General features: G+C 39.6%; 1 protein-coding gene across 1 annotated transcript in view; it reads right to left on the bottom strand.

The window, feature by feature from the left end:
- The window catches only part of LOC139367581 (copine-9-like), a 108,150-nt gene extending 89,766 nt beyond the window's left edge, over positions 1 to 18,384 (bottom strand). The window contains exons 1-2 of the mRNA XM_071105838.1: positions 18,110 to 18,384; positions 8,329 to 8,369 (exon numbers count right to left, since the gene is read on the bottom strand). Coding sequence (XP_070961939.1) covers positions 8,329 to 8,369; positions 18,110 to 18,189 — 121 coding nt within the window. The 5' untranslated portion in view covers positions 18,190 to 18,384. The remainder of the gene's footprint in view (positions 1 to 8,328; positions 8,370 to 18,109) is intronic.
- Between the last annotated feature and the right edge of the window lie 340 nt (positions 18,385 to 18,724).

The raw sequence follows: 18,724 nt of genomic DNA, 5'->3' as shown, positions 1-18,724 counted from the left end.
CCAGCTACAATAGTCATTTGCAATAGTAACAATGTGTACACTGTATTTCTGATCAATTTGATGTCATTTTAATGGACAAAAAATGTGATTTTCTTTCAAAATCAAGGACATTTCTAAGTGATCCCAAACTTTGAACGGTAGTGCAAGGCTGCCAATGAAAGGGTGGCGTAGGTGGCTAGAAAGGGTACATTATAGCTGAGTGATGTCTCTAAGAGTGGAGGAGTCAATAGAAATGTTATAAATATAAATCACCATGCCTGCACCCTTCAGTTTCATAAATGCTTTATTCCCACTTAAAAGAGCCATGCAAAACAGAGATGAATGACGGAGTCTGTGTGAAATTGCAGATGTTATAGTAATCTGCAGGGGAGTCCTATCCAGTACAATTTAAAATATTACCTTTTGAAAAGCACCTTGAGTGACTTAATAAGATGTAATAAATTAATGCACATCATTGCCATCTCAAATCGACTCACACTACAGGGACTAGCGTTTCTAAGCTTCGATCAGAGTGTATAACTTAATAAATGGAATTATAGGTTTGTGATAGGAAACAAATACAGTATTGGACCTCCTTAAATTACCTTTAATGTATTTTGGGCAAGGATCTCAGCAGGGAAGCAGTCCTTTGGTAGCTTACCTTCTAAATGGACTGAGGTGGTCATGCACATTGGGGGCAATTGGGTTTTCCACACTGCCTACTGCCTTCATATTGAAGAGGCTGGCGGTTCTGCATCAGTGTGGGAGTCCAATTACTTGAGTCATACAGATCAGCGTTTGTAAGCAATATTTTTTTTTTGACTCATTCTGGCCAATTTACAATATGCAAAATGAGAAATCTTTAAATCATTGTTATAGAAACGACTCATTCCAAAATGGACCAACAGGTAGCTGACAGAAACTATGTTTGTGGTCCCTGACGTGGAGTAAAGAGAAAAATCTCAACACTGTTCCTTTAAAGCTTTGACTCGTTCTTGACTGTCATAGTGATTAACTCGTTTGGACAGAGATGAAAGTGATATCATAAATGAGGCCTTTTAAATGCAAGGAAGTACAATGGGACAAGTACGAGCAACATACAGTACAGTGAAGAGCTCTCAAACAATGACATCAAATATCTCAAACATCACATTATGTATATCTCATTCCAATGAAAGAGATTATACTTGGCACTCAATTGTCTTTTCAGGATCCCAACTCCTCTAAGAAGCAATCACCACGCAGAATGGATTTAAGTCAATTAGAGGAATTTGGAAGAGCAAATTCCATGCTTTTAGTTAAGTGTATGCATAGGGCTGTGACGCTCATGGAATTTTGGATGATTGGTTGTTGGTTAGCCAAATAACCGTGGTTACCATAATAACCGTTTGAATAAAGTTTTTTTTAAAGACGCACATTTTCTCCTCTAATCAACATTGACACTAGTTCATCTTGAATAATAGTTTTAAGTGAACAATTAAAACAATGAAACGTTTAAACACTTTACTTCAAAGAATCAACACTCGTTTTCATACAATTTCAAAGTGTACAAGTACGCTAACTCATATGTAAAGGTTAGACGTCTTAATAACAAGTAGACTATTATTACTTAAGCGTCATTTCAGGTGAACAAAAAAAAGTCAATAGCAGAGGTTTGTATTTATTAGGGATTAGGTGCAGGTGCAGCAGCTACTCTTCCTGGGGTCAAGAAACATTAAGGCAGTTACTGTATGTAGCCTATAGTTTATCATTATACACTGAACCAAAATATAAACGCAACATGTAAAGTGTTGATCCAATGTTTCATGAGCTGAAATAAAAGATCCCAGAAATGTTCCATATGCACAAAAAGCTTATTTCTCTCAAATGCACACGTGTTTACATCCCTTTGCCAAGATAATTCATCCACCTGACAGGTGTGGCATATCAAGAAGCTGATTAAACAGCAAGCTTATTACACAGATTTGCTGTGGACAATAAAAGGTCAATCTAAAATGTACAGTTTTGTAACACAACTCTTTGCCACAGATGTCTAAAATTTTTAGGGAGCGTGCAATTGGCATGCTGATTGCAGGAACTTCCACCATAGCTGTTGCCAGAGAATTGAATGTTAATTTCTCTACCATAAGCCACCTCCAACGTCATTTTAGAGAATTACAACCAGCCTCATAACCGCAGACCACGTATATGGCGTTGTGTGTGGCGTTGTGTGGGTGAGCGGTTTGCTGATGTCAACATTGTGAACAGAGTGTCCCATGGTGGCGATGGGGTTATGGTACGGGCAGGCACAAGCTACAGACAACGAACACAAATGCATTTTATTGATGGCAATTTGAATGCATAGAGATGCCGTGACGAACCCAATGTGAGGCCCATTTTTTTAAGGTATCTGTGAACAACAGATGCATATCTGTATTCCAATGTGAAATCCATAGATTGGGGCCTATTCAATTCATTTCAATTTACTGGGTTACTGATATGAACTGAAACTCAGTAAAATCTTAAAAATTGTTGCATGTTGCGATTATACTTTTGTTCGGTATAGTTATCATTATTGGCTTGGTGGATGACACTTAACTGACGCAACACAAATAACGTTATTATGACAGCAGAAGTAGCCTACTAGTAGGCCTAGCTAACGTTAGCAAACTTGAATGAAATAAATATAAAATTACACTTATACATTTACACTTGTACTTGTTTACATGACTTTAATACTCTATAAATGGACTCCTTCAAATAATTTACTCTGGCAAGTTTGCCACAGGAGAACTGCAGAATGGAAGTCGAATCCATCACTTTCGTTGTTGGCTGTGCCCACAGCAACATTTTAAAAATTAGGTGGATAGGAGCAAAGCAGGAAGTAAAAGCAAGACGTGTACCCATCAATATGTGCTGTGATTTGTTGATTCAACTCAACTATTAAACAAAATACATTCCATTGCATGAGCCACATTAGTTAACATCATTTGAATGAACATTCTACATTACATATGGAAATGATTACATCACAATCCCAGGTAGCCATTGTGAGTGTACCCATGAGTTTACCAGCCAAATTGCCAGGTTTAGAGGTTCCAAGCACGTTCTATTTATTCTATTTCTATGTGTGCTGCTGCTGCAGGGAGGGGTGCGCTGCGTAGTTCATTCCACCAAAACAAAGTTGTATTATTTTCATGGCAGTCATCAACCATAACAGTCGGTTACATGGTTATACGGTAGAAATGTGCCAGCACTACGCATGCCCAGAATATAGTGTGACAATGGGTTAATGGGATATGTTTGGCACAAACACAACATAAAGCTCTTAGACACATGGGTAATTGGACAAGTGCATGACAAGGCATAAAGTCATTAAGTCATTCAATCATGGACACCCACACACCACAATCTATTTACTTTTCACAGAAAAGTACAAGGATAAAGTACTTTGATGTCTGAGCCATCTTTAAATTAGATAAGGGGGAGGGAGCTTACTATGTATTCAGAACATATTCGTCCATTTCCACAAAGCCTGCACACAAATACACAAAGTGAATCTAATCTAAGTGATTGGCTATGTAGATAGCACAAAGTAGAAGAGGTAAAACATCCATATCACATTTCTTCATCACAGAACTTGTTGGAGATTAGGCACATCATGCAGATGAATATAATCAAACCAAGTAACTACCTAAATCAATTTAGGACTAAACTCAGAATCCCAGACCCCCAGCTCTGGGTAATGAGTACTTTGCGGGGCTGTTGCTCAAATCAAATCAAAGTCTCCTGAAGGGGAATAGGTTTTGTCGTGCCCTTTTCACAACTGTCTGGGTGTGCTTGGACCATGTTAGTTTGATGGTGATTTGGACACCAAGGAACTTGAAGCTCTCAACCTGCTCCACTACAGCCCCGTTGATGAGAATGGGGGCGTGCTCGTTCGTCCTTTTCCTGTAGTCCACAATCATCTCCTTAGTCTTGATTACATTGAGAGAGAGGTTGTTGTCCTGGTACCACACGGCCAGGTCTCTGACCTCCTCCCTACATGCTTTTTTGTTTGGTGATCAGGCCTACCACTGTTGTGTCATCTGCAAACTTAATGATGGTGTTGGAGTTGTGCATGGCCGTACAGTCATGAGTGAAAAGGGAGTACAGGAGGGGGCTGAGCACGCACCCCTGAGGGGCCCCCATGTTAAGAATCAGCGTTGCGGATGTGTTGCTCCCTACACTTACACCTGGGGGTGGCCTGTCAGGAAGTCCAGGATCCAGTTGCAGAGGGAGGTGTTTAGTCCCAGGGTCCTTAGTTTAGTGATGAGCTTTGAGGGCACTATGGTGTTGAACGCTGAGCTGTAGTCAATGAATAGCATTCTCACATAGGTGTTCCTTTGTACAGGTGTGAAAGGGCAGTGTGGAGTACAATAGAGATTGCATAATCTGGGGATCTGTTGGGGCGGTACAGTGCATTGCGAAAGTATTCGGCCCCCTTGAACTTTGCGACCTTTTGCCACATTTCAGGCTTCAAACAGAAAGATATAAAACTGTATTTTTTTGTGAAGAATCAACAACAAGTGGGACACAATAATGAAGTGGAACGACATTTATTGGATATTTCAAACTTTTTTAACAAATCAAAAACTGAAAAATTGGGCGTGCAAAATTATTCAGTCCCCTTAAGTTAATACTTTGTAGCGCCACCTTTTGCTGCGATTACAGCTGTAAGTCGCTTGGGGTATGTCTCTATCAGTTTTGCACATCGAGAGACTGAAATTTTTTCCCATTCCTCCTTGCAAAACAGCTCGAGCTCAGTGAGGTTGGATGGAGAGCATTTGTGAACAGCAGTTTTCAGTTCTTTCCACAGATTCTCGATTGGATTCAGGTCTGGACTTTGACTTGGCCATTCTAACACCTGGATATGTTTATTTTTGAACCATTCCATTGTAGATTTTGCTTTATTTTTTGGATCATTGTCTTGTTGGAAGACAAATCTCCGTCCCAGTCTCAGGTCTTTTGCAGACTACATCAGGTTTTCTTCCAGAATGGTCCTGTATTTGGCTCCATCCATCTTCCCATCAATTTTAACCATCTTCCCTGTCCCTGCTGAAGAAAAGCAGGCACAAACCATGATGCTGCCACCACCATGTTTGACAGTGGGGATGGTGTGTTCAGGGTGATGAGCTGTGTTGCTTTTACGCCAAACATAAAGTCTTGCATTGTTGCCAAAAAGTTCAATTTTGGTTTCATCTGACCAGAGCACCTTCTTCCACATGTTTGGTGTGTCTCCCAGGTGGCTTGTGGCAAACTTTAAACGACACTTGTTATGGATATCTTTAAGAAATGGCTTTCTTCTTGCCACTCTTCCATAAAGGCCAGATTTGTGCAATATTCGACTGATTGTTGTCCTATGGACAGAGTCTCCCACCTCAGCTGTAGATCTCTGCAGTTGATCCAGAGTGATCATGGGCCTCTTGGCTGCATCTCTGATCAGTCTTCTCCTTGTATGAGCTGAAAGTTTAGAGGGACGGCCAGGTCTTGGTAGATTTGCAGTGGTCTGATACTCCTTCCATTTCAATATTATCGCTTGCACAGTGCTCCTTGGGATGTTTAAAGCTTGGGAAATCTTTTTGTATCCAAATCCGGCTTTAAACTTCTTCACAACAGTATCTCGGACCTGCCTGGTGTGTTCCTTGTTCTTCATGATGCTCTCTGCGCTTTTAACGGACCTGTGAGACTATCACAGTGCAGGTGCATTTATACGGAGACTTGATTACACACAGGTGGATTGTATTTATCATCATTAGTCATTTAGGTCAACATTGGATCATTCAGAGATCCTCACTGAACTTCTGGAGAGAGTTTGCTGCACTGAAAGTAAAGGTGCTGAATAATTTTGCACGCCCAATTTTTCAGTTTTTGATTTGTTGAAAAAGTTTGAAATATCCAATAAATGTCGTTCCACTTCATGATTGTGTCCCACTTGTTGTTGATTCTTCACAAAAAAATACAGTTTTATATCTTTATGTATGAAGCCTGAAATGTGGCAAAAGGTCGCAAAGTTCAAGGGGGCCGAATACTTTCGCAAGGCACTGTATGCAAATTGGAGTGAGTTTCTGGGATAACCGTGTTGATGTGAGCCATGACCAGCCTTTCAAAGCACTTTATGTCTACAGACGTGAGTGCTACGGGTCGGTAGTCATTTAGGCAGGTTACCATAGTCCCTGTGCCCAAGTGTTCATGTACGTACAGTCACTGTGGGGATGACGTCATCGATGCACTTATTGATGAAGCCAGTGACTGATGTGGTGTACTCCTCAATGCCATCGGAAGAATTCCGGAACATATTCCAGTCTGTGCTGGCAAAAAAGTCCTGTAGCTTAGCATCTGCTTCATCTGACCACTTCTTTATTGACGAGTCACTTGTGCTTCCTGCTTTAATTTGTGCTTGTAAGCAGGAAATTTGGAGGATAGAATTATGGATCAGATTTCCCAAATGGAGGGCGAGGGAGAACTTTGTAGGCATCTCTGTGTGTGGAGTAAAGGTGGTCTAGAGTTTTTTTCCCTCTGGTTGCACATTTAACATGCTGATAGACATAATTTAAAACAGATTTAAGTTTCCCTGCATCCCTGCAAGTTTCCCCGGCCACTAGGAGTGCCGCCTCTGGATGAGCGTTTTCCTGTTTGCTTATGGTGGTATACAGCTCATTGAGTGCGGTCTTAGTGCCAGCATCGGTCTGTGGTGGTATGTAGACAGCTACGAAAAATACAGATGAAAACTCTCTAGGTAGTGTGGTCTACAGCTTATCATGAGATACTCTACATCAGGTGAGCAAAACCTTGACTTCCTTAAATATCGTGCAGCAGCTGTTGTTTACAAATATACATAGACCGCCACCCCTTGTCTTAACAGAGGCATCTGTTCTATCCTGCCGATGCAGTGTGTAACCCACCAGCTGTATGTTAATCATGTTGTCGTTCAGCCATGACTCTGTCAAATATTAGCTATTACAGTTTTTAATGTCCCGTTGGTAGGATATACGTGCATTTAGCCTGTCCAATTTATTTTCCAGCGATTATGTGTTGGCTAGTAGTACGGATGACAAGGGCAAATTAGCTACTCATCGGCGGATCCTCACAAGGCACCCCGATCTCTTTCCACAATATCTTTTCCGTCTCTTTCTCCTGCGAATGACAGGGGATGAGTGCCTGTTCGGGTATTTGGAGTAAATCCCTCTCGTCCGACTCATTAAAGAGAAATTCTTCATCCAGTTCAAGGTGAGTAATCGCTGTTCTGTTTTCCAGAAGCTCTTTTCAGTCATAAGAGACGGTAGCAGCAACATTATGTACAAAATATGTTTTAAAAAATGCGAAAAAACAAACAAAATAGCATAGTTGGTTAAGGGCCCATGAAACGGCAGCCATTCTCTCCAGTGCCTTCTTTAATGGCTGTTGCTATTGTGAAGTTTCATCAGAGCCCTGGTCTCTCTGGCTCTGTGGGACTGCAGTTGTGATAGTAGCCTTAATACGAGTCACTCTGAGCCTGGCTCTGTTTGTCCAGCTGAATCCTATTTCTACCTGCCTTCAACCCAGAGACCCCTGAGCCCTGTCCTGACAGCTCAAAGCTTTCACCCTGGTATGACTTCAACCTGACAGACTTTTGACAAACACATAGTAGAGCTCTCCAAACAACACTATAGCAATAATAATTTATGTGTTGTATAAAGCATTTGAAGCACGGAACAAAATATAGGCCAAGTGGAAGGTAATTTCATTCCTGTGCTCCAAAGTGACCTGTGCATTTTGGAAGTCCAGTTGGGAGAGCAATAAGACATACTCACAACACAGTGAAATGGGAGGCCATGAACAAATGTCTACACATGAAATAGATCTGATCAAAAACTCTTATTAAGGACTCAAACAGATAACACTGCAGCTGTGGTTGTGTGACTGAGGCTAAATATTGGAGACAAGCAGAAAAGAGTGACAAACTGAGGTGTAGGGAATAGATAAGGCAACCTATGTGACTTTGAAGACCAAAATATAGGAGAAATGCTGAGTAAAACAGCTAAAACTGACTATGAACCTGTGATGTGGAACCTCTACAATTTATCCTATGTCATCATATTCCAAATCTCAGAATCGTCCTTAGAAATGTTGACAAATGTCTGTATCCGGATAAAATAAACTGCTTTACAAAAGAAACGAATGCAGCTTAACTGCATAACGGAATGTTTATAACATCCCTGAAGTTTTTGTAAAAATGACGGAATCAACTCTCTAGAATTTACATGAGTACATTCAGGACAGATAGGACAAATGCATGCATGGAATTTCACACATTCTGATAAACATTCACACAAAAAGAGAGGCACATACCAGGATCAGACTTGGAAAATGTGTCCACGTCCAGAAGATCCCTAAGGAAATAATATACAGGGGAAATAAAATAATAATAATTTAATCAGGCTGTTATTCTTTCCATAGAGTGTATTCAATGTCACTGCAGCCCCCACTTGAACATATTTCAATGTAGTCCTTCTTCACTTGTTAGTACATCATTTCTCATGGAAAACACTAGGTAGTTTTCCCTCCTCAAAACAAAATGTATTGTATACATCATTTCAAATGCTGTTGGCTATCATTAAAGAGCTGGAGGCAGGATTTAAGAGAGGAAACAATAGCGCTAAACAGACTGAACTGATTATCATTAACATTATTGTCATTATGTGAGATTCTACTTAGCCAGAGTCAGATGAACTCATGGATACCATTTTTATTTCTCTGCATACAGTGTGAAGGAGGATAGAGGTAGTTTCCAGAGCTAATGCTAACTAGCATTAGCACAATAACTGGAAGTCTACAGTTACGTAAGTCAGTTCAGCGCTATTGTTTTCTCTCTTGAATTCTGCCTCCAGTTCTTCAATGATAGCCAACAGCATCAGTAGAAAAATGGCTTAAATGCCAGAATCGCAGTATCCCTTTAACATTTTGCTTATGTTTAGTGTTTTCCTCTGTTGTAGAAATATATTTATTCTGTGAGAACAACAAATTAATAATACTTAATGTAAGATTCAGCACAACTGAAAAAAATGTATTGTTAAACAAAATACACAAATCAGCCAGTGTGCATAGGGTGACACCAGAACATTTTTGGCTAAATATATGTGTAAGACTGAAGTGACATACATAATCAATTAGATCACACAGCATAGTAATCAGTGGGTCGAACTTCCTGATAAGGAACATGAACAATTGTTTCTACACCAATTTTGGCCCAGTGCATGAATAATAACGACCTTATTTCATATTACACACCTAAAGAAAATGTCAGTAAAATAAGGTATTTACAGGCCAAAATAGACTAACAACCCAATTTAGAGGTACACAAAGTGTATACCTCCATTAATGACAGTCCCAAGATAATAACACTAGTTTGGTCCATTTACAGGTACTGTATCCTGATTAAGGTCATCACCTTTGAGTAGGAGATAAGATTTTGCTGTCACCACTATAGTACAACAGTTGAGTTTAACATCATCCCCCATGTATAGGATAAAATGAATGGTGCGATAAGTGTAAAATTATCAGTCACAGTAACCAACTCTTTCCTCCGCAGATGAGGACAGTCTCGTGGGATCATTTCTATATCGTCAGTATTTGAGTCACTGCCATTGGATTCATGGTTCATATTATATCAAAGGGGAAACAACTACTCCCAATGACAGAAGTGGCACAAACACTGAGTCTCTCTGAGGAGCTCTGGACCACTGAGCTGAGGTACATTTGTACCCCCCAGCTGACATGTTTTTCAGAGAAGGGAACTGTCTGTGCTTGCTGGTGTCTGTCTCTGTGTGTCTGAAGAAGGTTGTGAAGCCGAAACGTCTGTGTATGTTATCCCTGATGCAATGAAAATATATATTTTTAAATTAAGTAAGCTTTATGTGACATATTTTTGAAAGCGAACCCATTACACCTTTTTGTTTGGCTGCACTACTTTACCAGGTCAGTGAGTTGAGAATCCCTCGACTCTTTTCCATTTTTCTGTACTCATACCTCAGGTTCATTTTAGGTTGGCAGTTTGCCAGATGCACAACACATCAAGGAAATGGGTTGATGAGAGGCAGGCAAATGAAATCAATGTTGTGGCTGATTGTGTTGTCCGCTTGAGACTTGCAAGGTTTTATTAGCTGTGATAAGAGGAGAAGTTACAGATGTGTCTCACAGAGAACCACCCACTTGTTTCTAAGCATGGAGGAAATCCAGAGTTAAGGCTTTGTAATCTCCAAGGTGGCACCATCAGCCGTTCCATTCGCTTTTCAGAGGCAGGGAGGATTATTTGTTTGGTGCCAGTGGTGGCTGGTTTGTGACCATGGAATTCTGACCATCCCAGTGACTCTTTTATTTGGACAGAACACGAAGGCCACTCAGCCAAAAATGTATAATCCCATCCCACTGGGGGCACCATGTCATTTTTGGTGGGTAATATTTGGTAAAGGCATTTTTTGAATTCCCTATTTGTTATCACTGCGCTTTCAACCATTTTAAAGCACAACAAAGATCAAATGTGAATACAATGTCAGATGTTTGTATTTATACAACAACTTAATGTGTTATCACTGTGCTTCATGTAATAGCACAACCAAATGATCTGGATTGCAGAAAGTGCAAGTGATCCAAGCTGTTTAAGATTCTGCACAGATGATTTAAGCAATTGTGAAGATCTCCACAGATCTGCAACCTTTGCATGGTATCCTGAACATGCACGCTTTCTATGATTACATCAGAAAGCATTTATAGTTACAGTAGGCTAACCTCAAAATGTGGCCATGGTTACTCGTTTTAAGGTTGAATCCTGTTTCATTCGTTTGTAAGATATCCTTAAATGTAGGCTATTTATTACAAAAGTGTTATTACATTTTGTTTGGCTGACAACACAGCCAAGCATCAACATTTAAAGGATATCTAATGCTTAGATAGTTTCATCTGAGCCACTGGCTTAATCTTATTCTTTAACTTTTATTTTTGGTTTAGTTGGAGACTATCATTTGTAATATTAGGCTGTTAACTGTATTTCAAGTGTAATTGAACTGTGTTTGGGTGTCAGCACAAACAAATATCAACATTTGAAGGAGAAGTATCTTTTGAGCCACTGACTCTGTCTAGAAATGTATAAATGATATGATGGACTCACATCGCCATCTCAACCAACAATCAAAGTTAAAGTATAAGACTTTAAAGTGCCTTTAAAGATTGATTTGATTTAATTTAGTCCTATTCTTTAACTTTGATTGTTGGTTGAGATGGTGATGTGAATCCATCATATAATTTATTAATTTGTAGTCTAAATGGAATTAAAGCCAGACTAAATCAGTGGCACAGATGGAACTATCCAAACAGAAGTCCTCCTTCAAATATGATATTTGCTGTGTTGACAACAAAACACAATTCAATATCAAATGGACTCATTGATGTGTTGGATTCACGTCTCCATCTCAAACTAAAATCTTGGTTGAACAATAGGACTGAACCTAATCTAATCAAGCATTATAAGCACTTTAAAAAATGTTTGATTTGATTTAGTCCTATTCTTTAACTTAGATTTTTGCAATAGAGATGTGAATCCAACATATTAAAGATTAACTTGAAGATTACATTTGAAATCAACCAAAGCTTGAAACCCTAGGCATATACAGTGGGGCAAAAAAGTATTTAGTCAGCCACCAATTGTGCAAGTTCTCCCATTTAAAAATAGAGAGGCCTGTAATTTTCATCATAGGTACACTTCATCTATGACAGACAAAATGAGGGGAAAAAATCCAGAAAATCACATTGTAGGATTTTTTATTAATTTATTGCAAATTATGATGGAAAATAAGAATTTGGTCAATAACAAAAGTTTATCTCAATACTTTGTTATATACCCTTTGTTGGCAATGACAGAGGTCAAACGTTTTCTGTAAGTCTTCACAAGGTTTTCACACACTGTTGCTGGTATTTTGGCCCATTCCTCCATGCAGATCTCCTCTAGAGCAGTGATGTTTTGGGGCTATTGCTGGGCAACACGGACTTTCAACTCCCTCCAAAGATTTTCTATGGGGTTGAGATCCGGAGACTGGCTAGGCCACTCCAGGACTTTGAAATGCTTCTTACGAAGCCACTCCTTCGTTGACCAGGTGGTGTGTTTGGGATCATTGTCATGCTGAAAGACCCAGCCACGTTTCATCTTTAATGCCCTTGCTGATGGAGGGAGGTTTTCACTCAAAATCTCACGATACATGGCCCCATTAATTATTTCCTTTACACGGATCAGTCGTCCTGGTCCCTTTGCAGAAAAACAGCCCCAAAGCATGATGTTTCCACCCCCATGCTTCACAGTAGGTATGGTGTTCTTTGGATGCAACTCAGCATTCTTTGTCCTCGAAACACAACGAGTTGAGTTTTTACCAAAAAGTACTATTTTGGTTACATCTGACCATATGACATTCTCCCAATCTTCTTCTGAATCATCCAAATGCTCTCTAGCAAACTTCAGACGGGCCTGGACATGTACTGGCTTAAGAAGGGGGACACGTCGGGCACTGCAGGATTTGAGTCCCTGGCGGCGTAGTGTGTTACTGATGGTAGGCTTTGTTACTTTGGTCCCAGCTCTCTGCAGGTCATTCACTAGGTCCCCCCGTGTGGTTCTGGGATTTTTGCTCACTGTTCTTGTGATCATTTTGACCCCACGGGGTGAGATCTTGCGTGGAGCCCCAGATCGAGGGAGATTATCAGTGGTCTTGTATGTCTTCCATTTCCTAATAATTGCTCCCATAGTTGATTTCTTCAAACCAAGCTGCTTATCTATTGCAGATTGAGTCTTCTCAGCCTGGTGCAGGTCTACAATTTTGTTTCTGGTGTCCTTTGACAGCTCTTTGGTCTTGGCCATAGTGGAGTTTGGAGTGTGACTGTTTGAGATTGTGGACAGGTGTATTTTATACTGAATAACAAGTTCAAACAGATGCCATTAATGCAGGTAACGAGTGGGGGCCAGAGGAGCCTCTAAAAGAAGAAGATACAGGTCTGTGAGAGCCAGAAATATTGCTTGTTTGTAGGTGACCAAATACTTATTTTCCACCATAATTTGCATATAAATTCATTAAAAATCCTACAATGTGATTTTCTGGATTTTTTAAAGTGGGAGAACTTGGACAATTGGTGGCTGACTAAATAGTTTTTTCCCCCACTGTATGTATTGTCTATTTCTAGTTGAACCCTGGGTTAAATTGAAACAATAACTGTTACAAATACTATACAGGCCTAAATAGTCTCATTGATGATATATGAATCATAAAGTATGGTTACATTTCATTCGCTCTGTTAAACCTACCCTTTGGAATGACTTCAATAGCAACAGTGAATATACAGTATTTAGTTAATACAATATTTCTCAATAATCATTTTCCTGATAGCCCATTGGTAATAGTCAATGGCAAATATAAAAGCTAAACAGGGCTGGGCTTGGTTATTAAATTAAGTGATGAGAGAACAAATTAATAGTTGTAGATCAACTCTCCAGTCGGAGGTCCTGCCAGCCTCTTGTTTTTTTTTCTGATAGTGGATATAACGTTAAAGATCTGATGTTGTTTGAAAGGTACAAATTCAACATACAGTGCATTCGGAAAATATTCAGACCCCTTGACTTCTTCCACATTTTGTTACATTACAGCCTTATTCTGAAATGGATTAAATATTTTTCCCCCTTATCAATCTACACACATTATCCCAGAATGACAAAGCAAAAACAAGTTTTTATTTATTTAAGCAGATTTATAAAAAATAAAATAACGGATATCAAATTTACATAAGTATTCAGACCCTTTATTCAGTATTTTGTTGAAGCACCTTTGGCAGTGACTACAGCCTCGAGTCTTCTTGAGTATGACACTACAAGCTTGGCACACCTGTATTTGGGGAGTTTCTCACATTTTTCTCTGCAGATCCTCTCAAGCTCTGTCAGATTGGATGGAGAGTGTCGCTGCACAGCCAATGTCAGGTCTCACCAGAGATGTTCGATCGGGTTCAAGTCCCGAAGCCACTTCTGCGTTAGGGTTGTTGTCCTGTTGGAAGGCGAACAGGCACTCTTTTCATCAAGGATCTCTCTGTACTTTTCTCCATTTATCTTTCCCTCAATCCTGACTAGTCTTCCATTCACTGCCGCTGAAAAACATACCCACAGCATGATGCTGCCAGCACCATGCTTCACTGTAGGGATGGTGCCAGGTTTCCTCCAGACATGACACTTGGCATTCAGGCCAAAGAGTTCAATCTTGGTTTCATCAGACCAGAGAATCTTGTTTCTCATGGTCTGAGTGTCCTTTAGGGGCATTTTGGCAAACTCCAAGTGGCCTGTCATGTGCCTTTTACTGAGGAATGGATTCTGTCTGGTCACTCTACCATAAAGGCCTGATTGATGGAGTGCTGCAAATATGGTTGTCCTTCTGGAAGGTTCTCCCATCCTCACAGAGGAACTCTGGAGGAGTCAGAGTGAACATCGGCCTCTTGGTCACCTCCCAGACCAAGGCCCCTCTCCCCCGATTGCTCAGTTTGGCAGGGCGGCCAGCTCTAGGAAGAGTCTTGATGGTTCCAAACTTCTTCCATTTAACTTGTTATGGCTGCAATCCCCCTATCGGGATAAGTGTCATCAACAACTGCTGAATAGCACAGCGCTACATTCAATAAATATTACTACAAATATTTATATTCGTGAAATCACAAGTGCAATATAGAAAAACACAGCGTAGCCTTTTGTTAGATTTTGAAATTATGCTTGACAGCGAAAGCAATCCAAGCGTTTGTGTAAGTTTATCGATCGCATAACAAAACATTAAGTACACTTAGCATCAGGAGGCTTGGTCACAAAAATCAGAAAAGCAATCAAATTAATCGTTTACCTATGATGATCTTCGGATGTTTTCACTCACGAGACTCCCAGTTACACAACAAATGTTTCTTTTGTTCCATAAAGATTATTTTAAAATCCAAAATACCTCCATTTGTTTGTCGCGTTATGTTCAGGAATCCACAGGAAAGAGCGATCACGACAACGCAGACGAAAATTCCAAATAGTTTCCATAATGTCCACAGAAACATGTCAAACGTTTTTTATAATCAATCCTCAGGTTGTTTTTAAAATATATAATCGATAATATATCAACCGCAAATGTCTTTCACAGTAGGAGAGGGAAAAGCAATACCTATCCTCTGTTGCGCGAGCAAAACTCATGTAACCACTTGACGCGATGTTATCGTTCTGGCTCATTTTTCACAATAAAAGCCTGAAACTATGTCTGAAGACTGTTGACACCTAGTGGAAGTGATAGGGAAAGAAATCTGGTTCATATCCCTTTAAATCCAGCAAAGGGAGGCTATGGAACATGGAGTTTTCAAAATAGAAGCCACTTCCTGTTTTGATTTTCCTCAGGGTTTCGCCTGCAACATCAGTTCTGTTATACTCACAGACAATATTTTGACAGTCTTGGAAACTTTAAAGCGTTTCCTATCCAATACTAATAATAATATGCATATATTAGCAACTGAGACTGAGGAGCTGGCCGTTTACAATGGTCACCTTTTCATCCAAACTACTCAATACTGCCCCTGCAGCCATATGAAGTTAAGAATGATGGAGGCCACTATATTCTTGGGACCTTCAATGCTGCAAAACATTTTTGGTACCCTTCCCCAGATCTGTGCCTCGACACAATCCTGTCTCGGAGCTCTACAGACAATTCCTTCGACCTCATGGCTTGGTTTTTGCTTTGACATACACTGTCAACTGTGGGACCTTATATAGACAGGTGTGCCTTTTCAAAACATGTCCGATCAGTTGAATTTACCACAGGTTAACTCCAATCAAGTTGTAGAAACATCTCAAAGATGATCAATGGAAATAGGATGAACCTGAGCTCAATTTCGTGTCTCATAGCAAAGGGTCTGAATACTTATGTAAATTAGGTTTTTCTGGTTTTTAATTGTAATACATTTGCAAAAAAAGGTAAAACATTTTTTTGCTTTGTAATTATGGGATATTGTGTGTAGATTGATGATTACTTTTTATTTGATTTAATCGATTTTAGAATAAGGCTGTAACGTAACAAAATGTGGAAAAAAAGAAGGGGTCTGAATACTTTCCAAATGCACAGTTTGTCACATACAAGGTTTGTCTATGTTGAACATTGGTTACAATAATGACATAATCTTGTGGTTTTCACCCTCAAAACAACAGTTTATGTTGATGACTTTTTTCAAATCCAATGTATTTTCCACGTAGATTCCACGTCACAATAAGTTGACAAATTAAGTTCAAACAGTTAGTATGACATTCTATGTCAGTATCAGATATGAGGAATGTAACCTGGCTTGTAGGATATGAGTAGCTACAGGTGAGCTCAGCAGTGGAGGCTAGTGGGAGGACAGGCTCATTGTAACGGCTGGAATGGAGTGGAGTCAAACGTGGTTCCCATATGTTTGATGTTTTTCAAAACCGTTCCATTCCAGCCATTACAATGAGCCCATCTACCTATACCTCCTCCCACCAACATCCTCTGGAGAGCAGGGACCCTTGAATAGCTTTTAGGGCCAATACAGAATACTTACCTGCTACCTCTTTTTTTATTTTTGTATGTAGCCTTAGTTGAAAGTTAATGAACACACATTTCACCTGTTAAAGTGTTATTAGAGGCCCTTATAAACTCACATTATTTAATCATATTGCAGATCCCTTGTGAAACCTCCATAAGTGCTGTTGGTTTTGTACAGTAGCATTGTAGGTTACGGTACATACCGTAGGTTATGCTACAACAAATTGTATCTGTGGTTGATGAATCACAGTTCACAGTGTCTCAGTGCGATTATCTGATGACCTTTCCTGGAAATAACATGCGTCTGAAAACAAACACATACTTCTATGGAAAACACTGGAATGGCTGTGACACAGACAGCAGAAAATTTCAATATTTTCTCCCCAAAAAACAGTTATTCCATTTGTTCCTGAGCTTTAGCATACTGTCCTGTACTGTATACAGGCCCAGCCCTCAGCTTGAATGTTATCAGCAATTGCTCACTTTTTTTTCCTCCACAGAACTCGTTGGTATCCGGTTGCTAAGCAACCTTATTTTGTTTGTCTAGATGAAACCAATCTGTCAAAATTTGCTAGCTCACGTCTAAATTCTCAAATTATATGCATACTGCAATTCCAACCACAAAATGTACTGGCTTTGATTTTAAGCCTCAAAATACAAGAACTTGCCTAACTAACAGCTAAATGTTTGTTTTGGACTTTGTTAAAATTCAAATTCTAGTAGCTCATATTGGACCTGCCATTGTATGAAAATATTTCTAAATCGATTGATGTGTCAATTAATCAACCGATTTTACAGGTTATGTACAGTGCCAGGGTTTTTTAATCACATGTACGCTCACTGGCAACTGACGGGATAAAACATTTGACCGTGAAAAGGATATCGAGGGGGCAACAACAGGCAAATGTGATACTGAGGGCTGCATAGAGGCAGAGGAGTCTGCTTTCTATGAAGTACTATATTACGAGAAAGATATAATGTGACAAAAGTTTTCATGAAGACAATTACGTGGACAATGTGGGAATACTGTATACTCCACACATGTAATGGTTTGTTCACAGGTAGCCAAGGTCTATTGTAGGTATGGTTCTACATAGGCTACACCTGCGAGGTGAGAGGTGATTAATCGCTAGCCATACCACAACACTATCCAGTCTCATTGCCTGAAAATTATGCATTAGCACTGTTGACTACACCCGGCTGATGCACTGCGGTCAGGCACGTCTCGGCGCACCTTTGAAGGTGTATCAGGAAGGAGGTGAATGAGAATCCATGCATGAGGTGAAACAATGGTTTTATCATATTTCTACTCTATGCTTGGTATTCTAAAACAATACGAATGTTGCCTAAATTAAGATACATATTTAACTTGGTGTGCACACTAATTTCATATGAATACAGAACATGTGCTTTAAATAATTGAAATATTATATTAGCACACATAAGGGTCCCATCTGCATACTTTCAATACAATATGTTTCACTTATAGAAGATCTAATCACGCCATTTAACATTGTATCATACATTCATGACCTTACCTGCATGACACGGTTACTTCAATTTTAGTTGCAGGAACGATGTTGTTAAGCGGATCGAACTCCCCTATTGATGCCATCATCTCTTTAAATGTGCACGTTTCAAGCTCTTTTGGTGAAATATCTCAAGTATATTCTCGACCATTAAAAACTTAAATCAAACCACATGTTAGTTGTAGAGCCATATCCGTCTTCATTGAGTTTTGGAAAGAAGCGAGTCCTAGAGTAAAATACATTGCATTGGAGAGGAAAGCAATTCATCCTTCACAGTGTAGCCTACAGGAGAACTGAAGCGCGAGCGTCTCAGTACAGAGGGATTGCCACCAACTTCTATTTTCCAGTGCTTTCGACAGGTGGTGTAAGAAGCACGGGATACACTTTTGCAGAAGGATTTTTTTTTTGCAAGGATTATACTATTTGTTTCTTTCTCTGATACTATTTCAACCTTCAATCCATTTGTTTGTTTTATCTTTTTTAATTTAATTGTATAATATTATTGGCTTGCTTGACACAAATATACAGGATACATACATTGTATCCTGCAATTATGCAACAAATCAAAGCATATTCAAATGTACACCTTACTTTTTGTCCTGGATACAGAACAAAAATAAGTCT

Source organism: Oncorhynchus clarkii, chromosome 16, assembly GCF_045791955.1.
Source record: "Oncorhynchus clarkii lewisi isolate Uvic-CL-2024 chromosome 16, UVic_Ocla_1.0, whole genome shotgun sequence".
Classification (NCBI taxonomy): Eukaryota; Metazoa; Chordata; class Actinopteri; order Salmoniformes; family Salmonidae; genus Oncorhynchus; species Oncorhynchus clarkii.
The sequence above is the reverse complement of the archived record's forward strand: the minus strand, read 5'-3'. Positions and strand labels throughout refer to the sequence as shown.